Source organism: Paralichthys olivaceus, chromosome 19, assembly GCF_024713975.1.
Source record: "Paralichthys olivaceus isolate ysfri-2021 chromosome 19, ASM2471397v2, whole genome shotgun sequence".
Classification (NCBI taxonomy): Eukaryota; Metazoa; Chordata; class Actinopteri; order Pleuronectiformes; family Paralichthyidae; genus Paralichthys; species Paralichthys olivaceus.
Window position 1 is genome coordinate 9996875 of NC_091111.1, and position 16381 is coordinate 10013255.

At 41.4% G+C, this 16381-nt stretch overlaps 1 protein-coding gene across 1 annotated transcript in view; it reads left to right on the top strand.

Annotated features, from left to right (window-relative positions):
- nbas (NBAS subunit of NRZ tethering complex) overlaps positions 1-16381 on the top strand; it is a 143665-nt gene that overhangs the window by 33557 nt on the left and 93727 nt on the right. The window contains exons 22-27 of the mRNA XM_069514751.1: positions 1018-1104; positions 2258-2411; positions 8368-8553; positions 10941-11114; positions 11468-11601; positions 15231-15293. Of these exons, the coding sequence (XP_069370852.1) occupies positions 1018-1104; positions 2258-2411; positions 8368-8553; positions 10941-11114; positions 11468-11601; positions 15231-15293 (798 nt within the window). The remainder of the gene's footprint in view (positions 1-1017; positions 1105-2257; positions 2412-8367; positions 8554-10940; positions 11115-11467; positions 11602-15230; positions 15294-16381) is intronic.

Consider the following 16381-nt stretch of genomic DNA (forward strand, 5'->3'; position numbering starts at 1 on the left):
ATTCATCCCTCCCTATTTTTCTTCCTCACACTCAAGGAGACCAGGAAGAAGTAAAGTATAGCACCAACATAGAGTTTAGAAAATAAAAGCCCTCGGTGTTTACAGCCGAGGCACGACTCAGACTCTTTTCGTTAAGTTCTTTGACTTGTTTATTGATGTGCTTTTGTTTTTTTTCGTCTACTACCTGTTCCTTCTGTACTATTCTCTGCTTTTTTCCATTCCCCATATGTTGCTGCCTTCCAGCTGGGTTTTCCTGTAGTTTACGACCATGTTTAGTACGAGACAGTAAATGTCTTTGATGATGTTTCAAGTGCTATGATAGGTGGGTGGGAAGGAGTGGTTTATTTTTGGACCCCTCCTCATATGTTTTTATGACTCCATGACAGCAACAGCCACTGGTTATAGGCGTTACGTTGTTGGGTTTTCCGCCTGTCCCATTCTTGTGAACATAATATCTCAAGAAGCCTTCCAAGGAATGTCTTCAAATTCAGTCCAAATGTCCAGTTTGACTAAAGGATGAACTGAAAAGATTTTGGTGGTCAAAGGTCAAGTTCCAGATCCCTGTTAACATTTGAATGCTTAATCTTAAGAATGCCTTAAGAAAATCCTTACGAATTTGGCACAGATGTTCACTTAGAGTCACATTTTAGATGTGGACGATGCATTGGTTGGCGGAGGCATTCAACTGCATTTGAGGTGGTGCCTTTTGACATTTTCACCGTTTTCCCAGGGATTAATTCATGGATCTTGATGGAACAAACAGACACACTGAGCTAACTCATATCTATGAGTGTATGAAATTTGGTGCAGCTTTTGATTTAATTTAAAGGGTCTGTTGGGGCTTGGGGGAGATATGTTCTCTACTGAGTGCCATTGTGCTTTTTCATAAAACTGACCCTTATTCCAATTGTGTATGTCTCTGTCCCTTTTTTCCTCTTTGTCTTACTCTGCTTTTGCCTTTTTTTTTTTTTTTTTTACTACATCTCTTTCTGCCTCTTTTTTTTCTTCTATTCCCAGTCTGGATGACGGAGGCGAGTTGGTACTAATTCCATGGGATGAGCAGAGACACAGAGAGATGGACTGGTGCGAGGCAGAGGACTGCAGGTAAACCGTGACATCACTCTCGATATAAACACGCGGCATCATGGCATTGCAGGGAAAGCATTACAATAAACCAAGCTTGGACAATAAAATACTGTGTATCATAATAAACTCTTACCCTACCCATGATAATAAAGCGTAGGATTGCAAGAATTTCTGCTCCATAACGGACAGATGCTTATGTTGAGATCATTATGTGAAACTTGACATCCTCTTATCCAAATGTTAAACAGAACCATAACAACTAATACCAGATCTCATTGCACCGCCAGTTTATGCCATTTGCCTGCTCCTGTACGGAGGCCAGCTTCATTTGCAATTTTATTTCTCAAGTTTTTTTTTTTATTGCTCTTTTGTTCACTGTCACATTATCAGTTGGCAGCTGTGGCATCCTTGGCCAGGAACTGCAGGGTGAAATTGTGATACCGTGTGGAGTTACGGTGATGCCAGCGATGTCTAAGACCGTGTTTATGACATGTGTCATCTCACACGCTTATTTGTTTTTCTTCCTCTGCTTCTGTGGTTTATTCTCCATATTTTTATTGTTTCTTTTTTCTCTCCCTTTTTGAGCTAACACTGTCTACTCCCTCTGAAAAAACAAGGCTGGTGATATTCTATTTTCGTTATTCTCAACAAACCCATGAAAAGACCAAAAGCAACAGTGTTAGTCTGCCACTTTCTGACAATTTTTTGACCTTCAGCCCTGAACCCATTGATCCCTACTGAGGAAGTCGTTAAAGTTAAAATATTCATTCTACCTATGGAAATTATATCTCAAGAACCTTTTATTTAATCAGCTTCACATTTGGCCAGAGGAATTGCACTGCGTCTCAGCTACTGCAGGTCACTTTACAGTTTCAGGTTCAGCTGCAACCAGCATTAGCACAGGCCAAGCAAGCAGCCAGGTTTAGAATGGGCACCGTCACCTAACAGTGTTACCCATGATGTGTTTCTGGAGACCTCTGTGGTGTAGAGGTTGAAGATATATCCGAAACTGGCTAACACATAAGAAAAACGATTCATTGTTGATTTAGGTATTTTTTTATTACAATAAATCAGAATACCACCAGCCGAATTGCTTCCCTAAAAAATATTATGAATAAAATACACGTTTGCAAAACACATTTAAAACGCTCCTTCCCAATGTCCTCCTCAGAGCGGTGCTGGAGCAGAACTTTTTTGATGATGACAGTTTCCTGTATGAGGAGGTTCCAGAGCTGCTGAGGTTCCGCGCAGCCACACCCTCCATCGAGCTGCTGACAGACTGGTATCACAGCAGAGCCCAGGACATCGACTCCTGCTCCAGACAGGTGCCAACATCAGTACACTCCACCTGTAGTGCTTGTTGGATGGTTGAACCTCCTTGCATCACAACTTTTCAAACCAATCTGAAAATGTGTGGAGTTACCACCCCCTGTGTTAATGTGGTTAATGCATCTTAGCCCTTTTCATGACGGCATTGTTTTTCACCCACGCTCCATTTCTTGCTCTCCAACATGGTTGGACAAGAAATCATAATAGCTAGATCATCAGTGTACCTCTTTACCATCTTTAAATCTTTAAGTCGGGGCTTTAAACTGTGAAAGTGCTGTTCAGACAGCTGGCTGCAAAGAAGTGTTCCTCAAGCGTTTTGGCTCTCAGCAGCTACCACTTGCACAGAATCATGGGACATTCTGTTGTCCTCATTTTCACCTTGTAATTAGTTTTTTTTTGTGAAAGTCCAACTGGTAGAAATTTCCCTTTTTCATGGTGAAACCTGTTTTCACACCCTGCTCAGGTTTCTTCTCAGGATCCTCAGTTGAAACTTCCAGCAGCAGAGAGGAATCAATAGACATCTGGCAAACTGGAAGATTGTTGCCGTGACACATTTCTTTCCTTCGTTATCTCTTCTTTCATTGGAGCAGAAAAATGTGATGAACAGGGGTTTAGGCTGCAGAAGAGATGTTGCCAACCTCCATCAGTCAAGGTCACTTTGATCCTATCTGTGACAGCCATTATCATATTTACCATATGGGCTTCTAATGAAGAGTAACCAAAGCTTCTGTCATGTGCAGTTCTGTTGCTGGAACTGAAAAATAGGACTTGATAGGACTTGTTTAGTGGAGTAATGGGATGTAACTGCCGGAGCTGCCTACTCTCTCCACCCACACCATCCACACCGCCGCTCTTTCGCCTCTTTGCCTCCCTTACAGTGATGGATCAAGGTTGTCACAGGGCTCTCTTTTGTCTTTGTGAAAGGACTAACTAGGGTGCAGTCATGTCTTTCCCCTTCATCTCTCCATTTCATCCCTTTCACTGGGTGTAAGGAGGATGAAGGAGGAAGATTTGGGGGGTGCGTTGCTCAATCTCGAAGACGACTGGAGAATCTTTCATCATCCACGAAGGAGAAATAGGAGACAGTGAGTGACAGAGTGTTTGTGCAGGAGCAGGTCTCCGTTAATGTCTAGGAAACACACAGGCTCTCTCTTTCATTCTCTCTCTTGTTCCCTTTTAATTAGACCTCATCTGGTTTTGCTCTCTCACGCGTTACTCCAGGAGCCTCTTGGGACCATCCCTAACGCTTATGTCTCCTGCTCTTTCACACAGTTCTTTCTCGCTTTCAAACCCACACGGAGAAGCGACATAGAGAGACGTTGGAACAACTCCCCCCCCCACACACACTCTTCCTGCCCTCTTTACTTTTTTCGTCTCATTTGTTCTCCCTCGTTTGCACCCTCCTCCCATCCTTCATCTGGCCATGTTTATGCTCGGGAGAGCGGTTTAATAGAGGAAAATGGGGTTTGATTAAAAGGAGCCACATCAGAGTAAGCGTGAATTCTAAACCAGTCACAGAGCGGCAGGAAGCGAGGCACTGAATGGGAAGATTGACAAGATGACTTAGAGACAGAAAGAGAGAGAGACAGGTTTGAAAAATCAGAGAATGGAAGCGCAACCAAAAGAAAGAAGAAAAGAAAAAACGCTTGGCCAGTGCAACATCCCTTGTTAGGTTAAAGTAAGTTACAAAAAAAGAAAAGGAGAGGACAGCACTAACAGATGTTGAGGTAAAAAAAGAAACTAATCTCATGGAAAGAGTTGTCTGCTGGAAAGAAAATAACCCGTTGTAAGGGGGTGAAAGGATAGAAATAAAGGGTGTTTAAAAACAAGTGTTGGTTGCAAAATGTCACAAAATGAGCGGTTGGATTTGGAAAAAGCAGACAGAGCAGAGACGGACATACACAGAAGGCAAAGGGCCAGAGTGAGAGTTCAAACAAAGACCAACCATAATTACTGTTGCACAGTTCAGTCAAGAGGTGTGAAGTGAGAGAAGATGCAAAAATTGAACACAGTTGAAGAGAACATGTGAAAATTATGTTTGGAAAAAAGGACTGAGATTGGACAGGCAGGAAAAAACAAAGATGGTTAAAAGGAAACTCGAGACAAAGAGGGAGGCAGAAGATAGAAGTTTGTTAAAGAGTAGGGAGGCAACATTTCAGTGCTGTTTCAATGGGCTTCATAAGTTATCGGGGACATCATTAACATCCATCCTGTGTTATCCACTAAATTGAGGTCTGAAGGCACCTAAATGTGTCGTGAATGCGTCCTGAGGTCCAATATCTCAAACCACATTTGGAGGTGGTCTGTGAACTTTAAATGCATCCTGTGTCATATATGACGTCCTACTCAGATGACGTCCTCTGACCCGCTCCCGTTTGACGATGACTTAAAGTATTTCAACACTTCACTGCCACAATATCAACACTGACCAACACATAATGATTTGTTTCATGCAGGTGAAATGTTTTGTTAATATAATGTGCAGGTTCCAGGCGCAGCATTGTTTAATCAAGCCCCTCCTGACACTGCTCTATCTCTACCTTTCTCTCTGACTCACAGAAACACACATTGACACGCACACAAGCAGAGTGACATCAGACATGTTGTCAGGTGTGAACAGGACCTCTGTTGATGTCTAGATTCCCACTTACTACATTGTCTTTCTGCAGTGTGATGGTAGACCTGTATATATTTTTTGAGAAGGAGAGCTAATATTGTATGGAGGTAGCTAAAAACAAAGGTTCCGCAGTATACAAGCATTACGCAAGTATGACCCTATAGTCTCTTCCACACAGTGAAGTATACGCTTATAATTAAACCCTGATATCAGATCGGTACTCTGCATCAGCTAATACCCAAAGCCCAAGTGCTGGTTTCAATCCCAGGAATGAAAAAGTTGGATTGTTGTGTCCCTATTGGAGGAGAGAATGAGAATGGGAGGTGGTAATTAAAAAGTGAGAAATTTTAACAGCTGAATACTCTGCTGTTGGCAGGGGGAATCTATCTCTTGAGAGCAGGGAAAGGAGATAAGGAGAGCGGGATGGTGAGAACTCAGAGGATCTTTACTCACAGTGAGATCAATAGATTCCTCTCTCTCGTGTCTAATTGCTCAGGCTCTAACTCAAGGTGTTTGTGTGCGCGCGTTAGTGTGTATGTGTATGTGTACATTTTTACAAATGAAGGCACGCAGTTATTTATTCAGCCAGAAACTTGTTGAGATAAACTGAAGAGGACGAGGTTGCAGAACCTCTGTGTTTGTGTGCATGTGCAAGCAAGACGCTACTCTAACCGCTACGTCAATGGGCTCTCCTCTGAAAGGTGGAGAGTAAGCAATCATCACTACAGGGGCCCAGCGGCATCTGCTATTGATTGGCTTCTATCCACAGGTGGATGAGCATCAATTGGCTGGGCAAGCTGCCAGCATAAAGGTGGTCGGATATTGATCGGTTGCTCTTCTGGATGAAATTTTATCAATGTGAGTAGTGGGAAGCCCCAAATCTTTCCTGTTGTGTTGTCCAACGACTAATGATTGGATATTAGTCGTAACTGATCTGTTCTATTTGGGTTTTGATTGGTGAGATATTGTTGTTTTCATTATGTTTCATGTGTTCACAGCAACACGTTTTCAATTATGTGTGGCTTTGCTTTGAAGAACGTCTGTTACTGCCCAAACAATAAAGACAGCACTATAAAGTACACAACATCAAAAATAACCACAAAGGTCATTCAGCATATGTCACAATGTAGAGATTAAACATCACAGGTTTCACAAATGTTGGATATCTGCAGAGCGTCTGTGCTGTGTTGTGTCTGACTATAGGGTCTATGTTATTTCTTCCCCATTCTGGAGTTTCCTTAATTAGATGTCATGTTGTTAGAAGTTGAATTTGAGTGGGATTACTTCATTATCCTCCAGGACTTCTGGAGTGACTTATTTGTTGTTGTTACATTAGTCATCTCACACTAAAAGTGAACAGGGTGGCAGAAGCTCCATGTTACAGGGTTATTGCAGCATTCAATAATCTGGATTAAACTCTCCTGATTTTCCTTCCTTGACATAAATCCTACATTTTATTCATTGTGGTCTTAAAAAGTCTTAACTTAAATTGTTGAAACCATGAGAAACCCTGCTTTAAGATGGAAGATATATTTGAAGAGATAGTTTTTAGTCAGTTGGTTTGTCAGTCCATCTCTTTCATCAAGTCTGAAATAATGTCTGAAGATCTTTTGGATGGATTGACAGGATGTTCTGCTGAGTTTAGTGATCAGACTGTTCCTAGTCCCTCCTGTCATTAGTGATTGAATTGAATTGTCTTCACAGTTGTTGGATTTTCATGCACAAATGGGCTTTGTGAACTTTTCTGATCACCAGACTTTTCATCTAAAACCATGATCACGTCACAACTTTGGTTTAAACTATATTTTGGTTTTGTTTGACAGTTTGGCTTCAGCTTTACAATACACATTAAAATGTCACAGAGCTGCTAGTATTGCTATATTCAAACAAAACACAAGAGCCTTTGCTAGTCCCAGACTCACACTGTTTTACCATACAGTGCACACGTTCACATACGTTATCGAATATGCTCACGACCATCTGAACACCCATGGGCGTCTTAATATGAGGTTTGGTGAGGCGCATTGTTGGTACATGATCTCGAGGCAGCAGGAAATGATTGCACTTGTAAATAACAAAATCCTGAAATCTGAAGTCCGCTGCATGGTTATGTGTAGTTCACTGTTATTTTAAGGCTGCTTTATCAAAAGAGTTATTCACACCTACATAGGCGGGTGCACAACACATGCACACTTGTTACACACACAGATGGTCTGCTCGCAATATGCCGAAGTGCAACGACATCTGGCTTTTTAAGGGAATTGGAGATGGCTCTCCATTTGGTTCATTGCATGTCATGCCCAACACACACCCATGATTAATTAAGTAGAACCCTTTTTTTAAAACGTGCGTCTGAAGAAGCAACACTTTCGTTTTCTGTGAAATGAGCAAAAGTGGATTGGACACATTTGATCGTTAAAATACAGCCAGCGAGACAAGACTTAAATAATGTACAGAGTGTTAAATATATTACACGAGACGAAGGATGCGTTTGCCATCACTCGATGCTGAAAAGGCATTCAGCATTATTAAATGGCCTTTCCTGAGGGTGGTCTGGCAGCATTTTTTAAAGTGGTAATGACACCGGTTAAAATGGCGGCTTTATTTACATCTTACGCCCTTGGTTCACGTGTGTGTGTGTGTGTGTGTGTGTGTGTGTGTGTGTGTGTGTGTGTGTGTGTGTGTGTGTGTGTGTGTGTGTGTGTGTGTGTGTGTGTGTGTGTGTGTGTGTGTGTGTGTGTGTGTGTGTGTGTGTGAATTTATTTTCTTTTGTTTTTAATGTCTTTTCGTGTTTATTGCCGTCATCACTCAGTCGACTTGCTGACCAATCCATTTGTTTCATTTTTATGCCTCTGACTGTCCATCTCATTCTCTTGAACACGATATCTCAAGAATGCCTTGAGGGGATTTTTTTTGGTGTAAAAAAACATTCACTTGGACTCAAGGGTGAACTGATGAGATATTGGTGGTCAATAACGACTCACAAAGCACATTTTTGCCTTTTTAATGTGATACCTCCGGAACACCTTGAAGGATTCCTATTAATAGTATCAAATAAGATCAGATTCTAGTATTAGCAGAAACACTCATTTGTATGGTTAATTACTAGGATAAGGCGGGCTGTAATTAGCTTTATCAAAACGGTTGTGGTTGGGATCAGCATCTGTCAGTACGACTGAAAATATTTTTACGTCAGCCATGAGGTTAGATTTTGGTGTGTGTTTGTTTGTTAGCAGGGTTGTGGTATGCACACTCATTCACTTTCATCTTCTGATATTCCTTTTTCATTTCTTCTCTTTCTGTCTCTCTCGTTGCAATTTGTTACCGCACACCAGGTGGACTGCGCCCTGTCACTGGTGCGCCTGGGGAAGGAGCGGGAGATCCCTGGGTTGACGCTGCTGTGTGATGACTTGGTCACCATGGAAACGCTTGTGTATGAAACATCATGCGAATTGAGTCTGACATTTAAAGACCTGCAGCAGTTAAGTGACATCGATAAGCTCCGCCTGCTCATGAAAAATGTAAGTTGCACAATTTTCACCTTTCAGGTTTCACACGCTCCCCTTTTCTTTGCCAGACGTTTTGTCATATGTTTCCTAACTGATAATTACTTTTAAAGTGACATTCTTATGTTGTAAAATTATTTTAATTTTAAATTGTTTGACGGGTGTTGCTCTCACTAGGCTGTCACAGTTTTGAAAAAGATCATGTTATTGAAATAAAAATATCTCTCTCCCCCTATTACATAGTATTTTGCATTCTAACATTTATTAATTATAATTTGTAGTTATTATAATTATAAAAAGTGTTAAATGTTCTAATTCACACTAACTGAGGTGTTAATTGTCTAAAAAAAGATAAGAATAATTTCCAGGCTATTTGCCTACAACTACATTTCATTTTAAAGCTTCATAGTTCTATCATTGACTTCAATCCTTGATTGTTTCTTTAAAGAACACAATGTTTAACTAATAACCACTTGAATGGGCAAAAACATCCATCAGAAAAACTGCAGCGTTGAATAGAAATCCCACAGTAAATGAGTTCCTTTTCATTCCTGAAATCCCTGATATTTGACTACATGAACTTGGGATCCAAAGGCAGCGATAGAGCTATGAAAGCCAGTCTGCAGCACTTAGTACAGTTACAAGTCCCCTTGGAGTACATAATATGAGCTGTCCTCTAAATTGTCGCTAATAACTGCCAGCTTTAGCCTGTGAGGACCACTGCCAGTAGGATCTGCCATATAGGCAGGCAGCCAGCTAATGTTGTTGACTGCACTAACACATGCTGTTTGACTGGTTCTCCCTTTGGGCACTGAGTGTGTCTGTGTGTGCGTGTCTGTGAATGTTTACCAAACTAGCTCAGATTAAATCTCCCTCCTTGCCTGTGTCTGATGTCTTTCTTTATCAGCGACGTAGTACAGCAAAGTAAAATGTTGGCGTGTGGGTGTGCAAGTTTGCATTTAGCACCTGCACACACCTCTCATTTTCCCCATGGGTGCTCTCTTATCTGTCGGAGCTGGCACATAGCTGGTGCAGAGCTCTGCACAAACCTGACATGCGTCCTCACGATCTGCAGAACAGCCCACATACAGTACTGGAGCTATTGTAGCTCAAGTTTAATCACATGGTAAATTTAGTTTCAAATACTTTTTAATGTTCTAAAAACATTACAACAGAGGAGATATTTCTATTTCCATGAACAAGGAAATGTTCTCACAGGGTGGGTATGTACTCTTATTTTTTCACCCAGCTTTCACACATAAGCTCTGAGGTAATCCTCTTGTAGCATGACCCTGTCACTCAATCACACTGTATTTCAAGGTTATGTGACAGAAATCTTTCCAATTGATTTCCCCAGAAAAGAAATGAGAAGTTTTTTACACATGGGGAATATATTTCCATTATGGCATCAACACACAACCAAACCAGCACTTGACCTCTGGGTTAACTGGACACTTCTGATGCTATAGCTTTAGCTGACACCATACTGTTACACTCTTAAAGTAAAAGGACTGTCCACCTACCATAGACCTACATAGACTCTGCATAGGGCACTTTTCTCCATTGCCACAATATGTCAATGGCCTGTAAACACATATGAGCTTTGTTTTTTCTGGATTAATAGCAGTAAAATCTTTAGCTCTCTCAGTTGATTTAAATTAGTTGTTTTTAATTCAAGGGTTTGCATATGTGCAGAACAAAAGTGTCTCCAGTTTCTTAGAATCTTTATAGTTGGGCCACAATCATTGCTCAACGTTTAACAGAGTTATTATCAATGTTTAATTTACATGAGCTTATCTAAATTCTGCTGAAAAATAGTTCATTAAGTTTGTCAAGCATATATTTATTTATTTCCCCCTTGGTCAGTATTTGTTGAGTTAACCATATATAATATAGCTATTTCATGAAATGTGCAGAAATCATTTATTGTGTAAATAAATGGCTGTATGGAAAAATCATTTCAGTTTGCTTGTGCTGAAGGTCAGATTTTGGTTTGTTCACTTTGCAATACTGAAGAAAAAAACGTCCCTGATTGACCATCACTGACAGAAAAGGAACTATATCAACAAATAGAATAGTGACACACAGGCAGTCAATTGCTTACAATCTCCGGTTCTTCTTTAGAAAGGACATGTCGTCTTCATTTGCTTTGTGAGGCTTTTTTTTTTGCTAATGTTTGAATCTCTTTTATATATGGTCTCAATACATTGAGGGCAGGAACTGTTAAAAAATATATGGTCAGTATTGTATTTTGAAAGATGGGAAAAAATGGATGGTCCAGGTTAAAAGGATTTGTCCTCAAGCATAAGCTTTAAGTGACTGCTATTAGTAAGTCAATGGGTGTGCATTTTTTATTATACTGTACAAAGTGTGTCTTTAAGAAAATGTCCTTCCATCACCAGTCTAGCACCGAGCGCTACGTGAAAGATGCTTTCCAGTGGATGGTGCCGTTCCTGCACCGCTGTGAGGGACAGAGAGAGGGCGCTGCTAAGTGTCTGCTCAGAGAATACCTGGTCAGCCTGGCCCAGCGAGACCTCGCGCTGCCCCTCGTCGTCTTCCAGCACTCCAAACCTGACGCAAGTATCCACACGCACAAGTGTAGAGGTCGTCAGGCTAGACATAGCCATAAACAGAAGGACGGCAAAATGGAAGCACACACTTGCACACAGTTCGTCATGTCAGGCCTAGTGTCGTAGCCCTGTGCTATAAATGTTATATTTATGAGGCCATAAGGGCGCAGCCAAGGACAGGTCCCCTGGCTATTAAAAAAACATGCAGCGCATCGCACAAACACTCAAACAAGAGGAATACACTCAAAATAATACACCACCACAGTGTGTTTGTACAAAAAGACTACAGGGTTAGTCATCCCTTCACACACAAAAACACGCTGACTTCTCCTCCCCCCTTCCTCTCCTCTCTTTTGCAGTGCCAGCAGAAGATCATCGGGGACCCGGACCAGCTGATGGTGGTCGCTCTGGAGTGCATCTACAGCTGTGAGCAAGATGACCAGCTCAGCCTCTGTTATGACATCTTGGAGTGTCTGCCGCAGAGGGGCTACGGGTCAGACACACAAACAAACACTCACAAAGCCACAACAACACACACACGCAATTCAAGTGGACTGATGCTGTTTAATTATGTAAACCATGAAGCATTTCACCACTGACACATTCACAAGAATCCACTGGTCCCAACCTCTGTCCCTTTTTTCCTTCCACCTTTCCCTTTCCTCCTCTCTCCAAGGAACTGTCTACTATGACTGAGTATCAGGGCCATGCTAAAGAAACAGATGTCTTAATTTTACGAGCATAAAGTAAATAAGTATCATTAGATTAGTCTGCTGCCTGTGTTACAATGAGGAATATGGAGCATCTTGTTAAATTGAACTTTAATATAGGTTTCACAAATAATTAGGGACTTTAAATTTTGCCAATAAGCACCACATTATCTAAAGTATCAGGACTTAGGAAAGATTATGAAAGAAACTGTTGATTCCGGAAAAAAAAACTCCACCTGGACTTGAGGGTTACATCTGCGTGACATTCAAACAGGTGGCATAGTTTCACAATGAGATCTGAGAACTTCTTTTTTCTTTATTCTCGTAAAATGACTACTTTATTATGTTAAGATTTTCTTCTCAATTTTAACTTTCTTCTTGTAATATTCCGACTTTATTCTGGCAACATTATTACTTTATTCTTGTAGTCTCAGAATTGTTTTTTTCCTTTTACGTACCGGATTGTAATCAACAAACCCAGCTATCATCTCGGTCACTCTTTCTCTCTCCCCCTCTCTCTTTCTCTCTCTCATTCATGCTTGACTCCCAGCAGCTGTCACTTGGCCTACCTTCATTCAGTATTTTTGTCCTCCTACTTTTTCTGTCTTTGCCCTCACTCCCCTTCTTCCTCTGTGACACATTTTATTTTATATGGCAAGAGGGCCCGTCCTTTAAGTCTCCCACGAGTCTGTGTGGGTAGGCAGAGCTTCTGAAGGAGAGTGAATGATAATCAAAGACTAAGAAGGAAAAAGTGTGTCATTGTGGTTTAAATGAATTCAAATGATGCATTCTTTGATGGATTACTAATCCTTTGTGCACCTTAATTGGAACATTGAATTACAACCATGAGGAGAGCTTGTTGTTTTGGCTGCAATGAAGAAACCGAACTTTTCAACAAATCATCTCTTGACCTTTTCAACTGGCTCATTTAGCTGCTCTGTGGTGTGCTGTGCTGTGATAATATGTATTTCCGCTGCACACTCACAGCAGGGGATAACTGCAGTGAAACAAGATTTTATGGAACTGCTTGGGAACAGGGACACTCAGCTAAGGAGTCTTGTGCTAACCTGAGCAAGTTTTGCTTTGCTAATTTGAAGCTAATCAGCTGCAAAGTAGTTTTATTGCTTTTGGGTAATCTAGAGTCAGTGGTTTTGTTCCACTCACCTATACTCTTCTTTTTTTAAATTTCTTTGAAAAAGCTTTGGTTTTGATTTCACTCAGCATTTGCTGTACTATCATTAGTCTAATTACATATTTACAATGATTAATATGTGAAGTACTGCTAATACTGGGCAGCACGGTGGTGCAGTGGTTGCCTCCCAGCAAGTTGGTTCTTGGTTTGAATCCTAGCTTAGACAGGGTCTTGTGGAGTATGCATGTTCAGTCCAAAGACATGCATTGAGATCAATTGAAGACTCTCAATTGACCAATGGTGTGAATGATGTGAATGACTGACTTGTCTTTGTGTATTGGTCCTGGGATACGCTGGCAACCTGTGCACGTTGTACCCAACCTCTCGCCCAGTGTCAGCTGGGATTGGCTCCAGCCCCATTTGCAAGCCTTACAGGATAAATTAGTATAGATAATGGATTGATGGACTGCTGTTACTGAAGAATTAATGCTTGTTGTTTTTTTCTGTCTAGCCATGTGGACAGTTTTAGATTTATGATTGGTGGAGGAAGTATCCGAACATTTTCCATTCATCTTCATTTCACATTTCATCTGTGCTGCTGCTGCTGCTGCAGGGGTGGGGCCTACTGTTACTGACCTGCTCTGATTGGATCAGTGATTGAATTCCCCTCTTGTGACATCTTATATAAAAAACAGTACCTGAAAAGAAGTACAGATACATGAAGAATGTAATAAAGTACTTAACAAAGTACTGTAATTCTACTGAGTTACATCCCTACACTGGGATTTATTTGCTGAAAGTTTAAAGATGTTTGCTTTGAAAGATTTTTGCTGCCAGCTCAACAAATTGGAAAAATGACATTTAACAAATTCAGCAGCCTTGTGTCTTTATGAAAAAGTCTGTTATAATGAACAGAAGTAGCTGTCAACAGCTTTTTAATGTTTACTCACCATTTTCCACAACAGAAAAATATTTCCTACTGAAACTGTAGACAGTGACTTCTGTGTTTCTGGAAGAGACCTAACTGCTGTTAGATGCAGAGATGCTCTGTGGTAAGTTCAGACATCTGAGCTAGAGCACATGTACAACACCGAAACAGCTCTGCTTCACATCCTTCCAGAAAGATAAAGAGCTTCTCGGTGACACATGTGGAAGAGACAGTCGACATAACAGCAGTAGCTAGACGTTTAGTCAAATCTTTTTTGTCTTGTTTTTATTCAGTTCAAATCGAAAGCGTACTTTATCTCACTGAAAACGTTCATAGACTCAGATGCGGCAGAATCAAATAGATCCTGTGGTGTTTCTCAAATCACAGCTGAACTGGCCACTGCACCAAAACTGACATATTCAGCGTTATTAAGATGCATTCTCTTAATTGCCATTTAATACTGAAGTATATCTGTTGAGCTTAATAACAAGTGAAAATTGGGTATTAAAAATACATGACTGCGTATAATACTCCCTTTGCCAGACAGGCCTCTCTTCTGCAGTAGTCGGATTAGCAATGCTGCAAGGCTGTACTGCGTATGCCATGCCTCCGAATTCACATTTCTCCCAGGAGTGATTTCTCTCAACTTACTAAGCTCCAAAATTGCCACCGCAGCCCAGAATATTACAGATTTCTGAGCAAGGAGAGAGAAATGACGACTTAGTAGTTTCAACCCAATTTTCTGATTTTTTTCAGCGAGACCGCTTAATTAGGTCTAAATCTGCTCAGAAGAATATAACATGCATTCTGCCTGGGAGAGTGGAAGGGAATGCAGAAATGGGCAGGGGATTAGGTGGTGTGTGTGTGTGTGTGTGTGAGGGAGAAAGAGTGTGTGATAGACTGAGGGAGAAAAGGGTTTTAAAACAGAGGAAGAGCAGAAGGTGGAGCTGAACAGACAGGCTGAGAAAAAGAAAATGATGCAGAGAGGTCAAGACTGAGTGTTTTTAACACACACACAAACAAACACAGAGAAGGTTGTTTCATCAGGGTCAGTACTCCAGTGGGGTACAGGCCAGCCTGACCCAGAATCCTTTGCCTCAAGGCAAAGCATCATGGGGTTTTATTTTTAGTGGGGAATTGGTACTACCTCACAGTGGTAGGCAACACCCACACACTCACACCTACACAGTTCAATGTGTACTTGAAGCATAAATACACACTCGGGTATGCACTCGCTACTTTTCTGACGCAGAAGAAATGTCAACTTAATATTCCTGATGTTTGTTTACCTGTGATGTATTTTATTAAATAAAAACAATAATCCAAGATTTTGTGTGTGTGTCATTCTACAGGCCGGAGACGGACATCACAGCATCACTCCACGATCAGGTGGACAAACTTGAGAAGCATCTCAGGTACATCAACATTTGGACCATCTTCCAGCTGTAATTGTCCCTCTGCGTCTCCCCGGCCCCTATCCACTACCAGCTGCACGGGCAGATTAGAGATGAATTTACAAACACTAGGTCTTTCCAGGCTGATATGGATTTGTTGCTTTTCTCTCACTTTTAATTGAATGTCCTCAGGTTCTGGACTGTTTGTTGAACTAGACAAGTATTCAGTCCAGGCGTGTAGTCCATACGTTTCTGTTGTACCCATTTTCAGGGGATTTAAAGTGCTGAAGAGAGCAGCCCTTCGGTTTGGTGATTAATACTGCGTTGCTTGGGAAATGTTCACTTTGTAGCAGTGCTTATTATTTCCCTCCCCCAATTATGAGCCTGATGGAAAACACAAGAGAGAGAAGAGACGTGGATGTACAGTCAGTACACACACACACACACACACACACACACACACACACACACACACACACACACACACACACACACACACACACACACACACACACAATCAAAGGACCACTGTCTATCCCATGGGTTTCAAACAGCCTCCGGCATTTTCTCTGTTACAGGTCAAAATCACCTACGTTCATCTCTCTCTCCGTCCATCCCTCTCTCTTTATTTTCTCTTTCTCCTTCACTCCTCTCCTCCGGGTGAACGTCTGCACATAGAGGAGTGACGAGGAGGATGGAATATAAAGATGAAGGCTGGGGTAGGGCAGGAGGGAGCCTGAAGGGAATGGGAATGTAGATGATGATGAGGAGGAGGAAGCAGCAAGAGGAAAGCCTGTGTTACAGCTCAGTGTTGGCCTTTACTGACAAATATTCACACATATTTACACACAGGCACACAGCGGATGCAAAAATACACCGCCTGGAGAACCGGGAAAGTGTGTTCATGTATATGAAACATCGTGGCTCACTCACTCACTCGTACTCAGATGAATCAGGTAGTAAATGTGAAGTGTCTGCTCTGCGAGTGCCTCCAGAATAAAAGCTGTTTTCAGCTGCTGCCACTACCACTTGCCTGCACATTAATATGTGCACAGGGAACATGCAGACACTCCCACACAAACATTCACATTCAAGCAAATATGCTCATG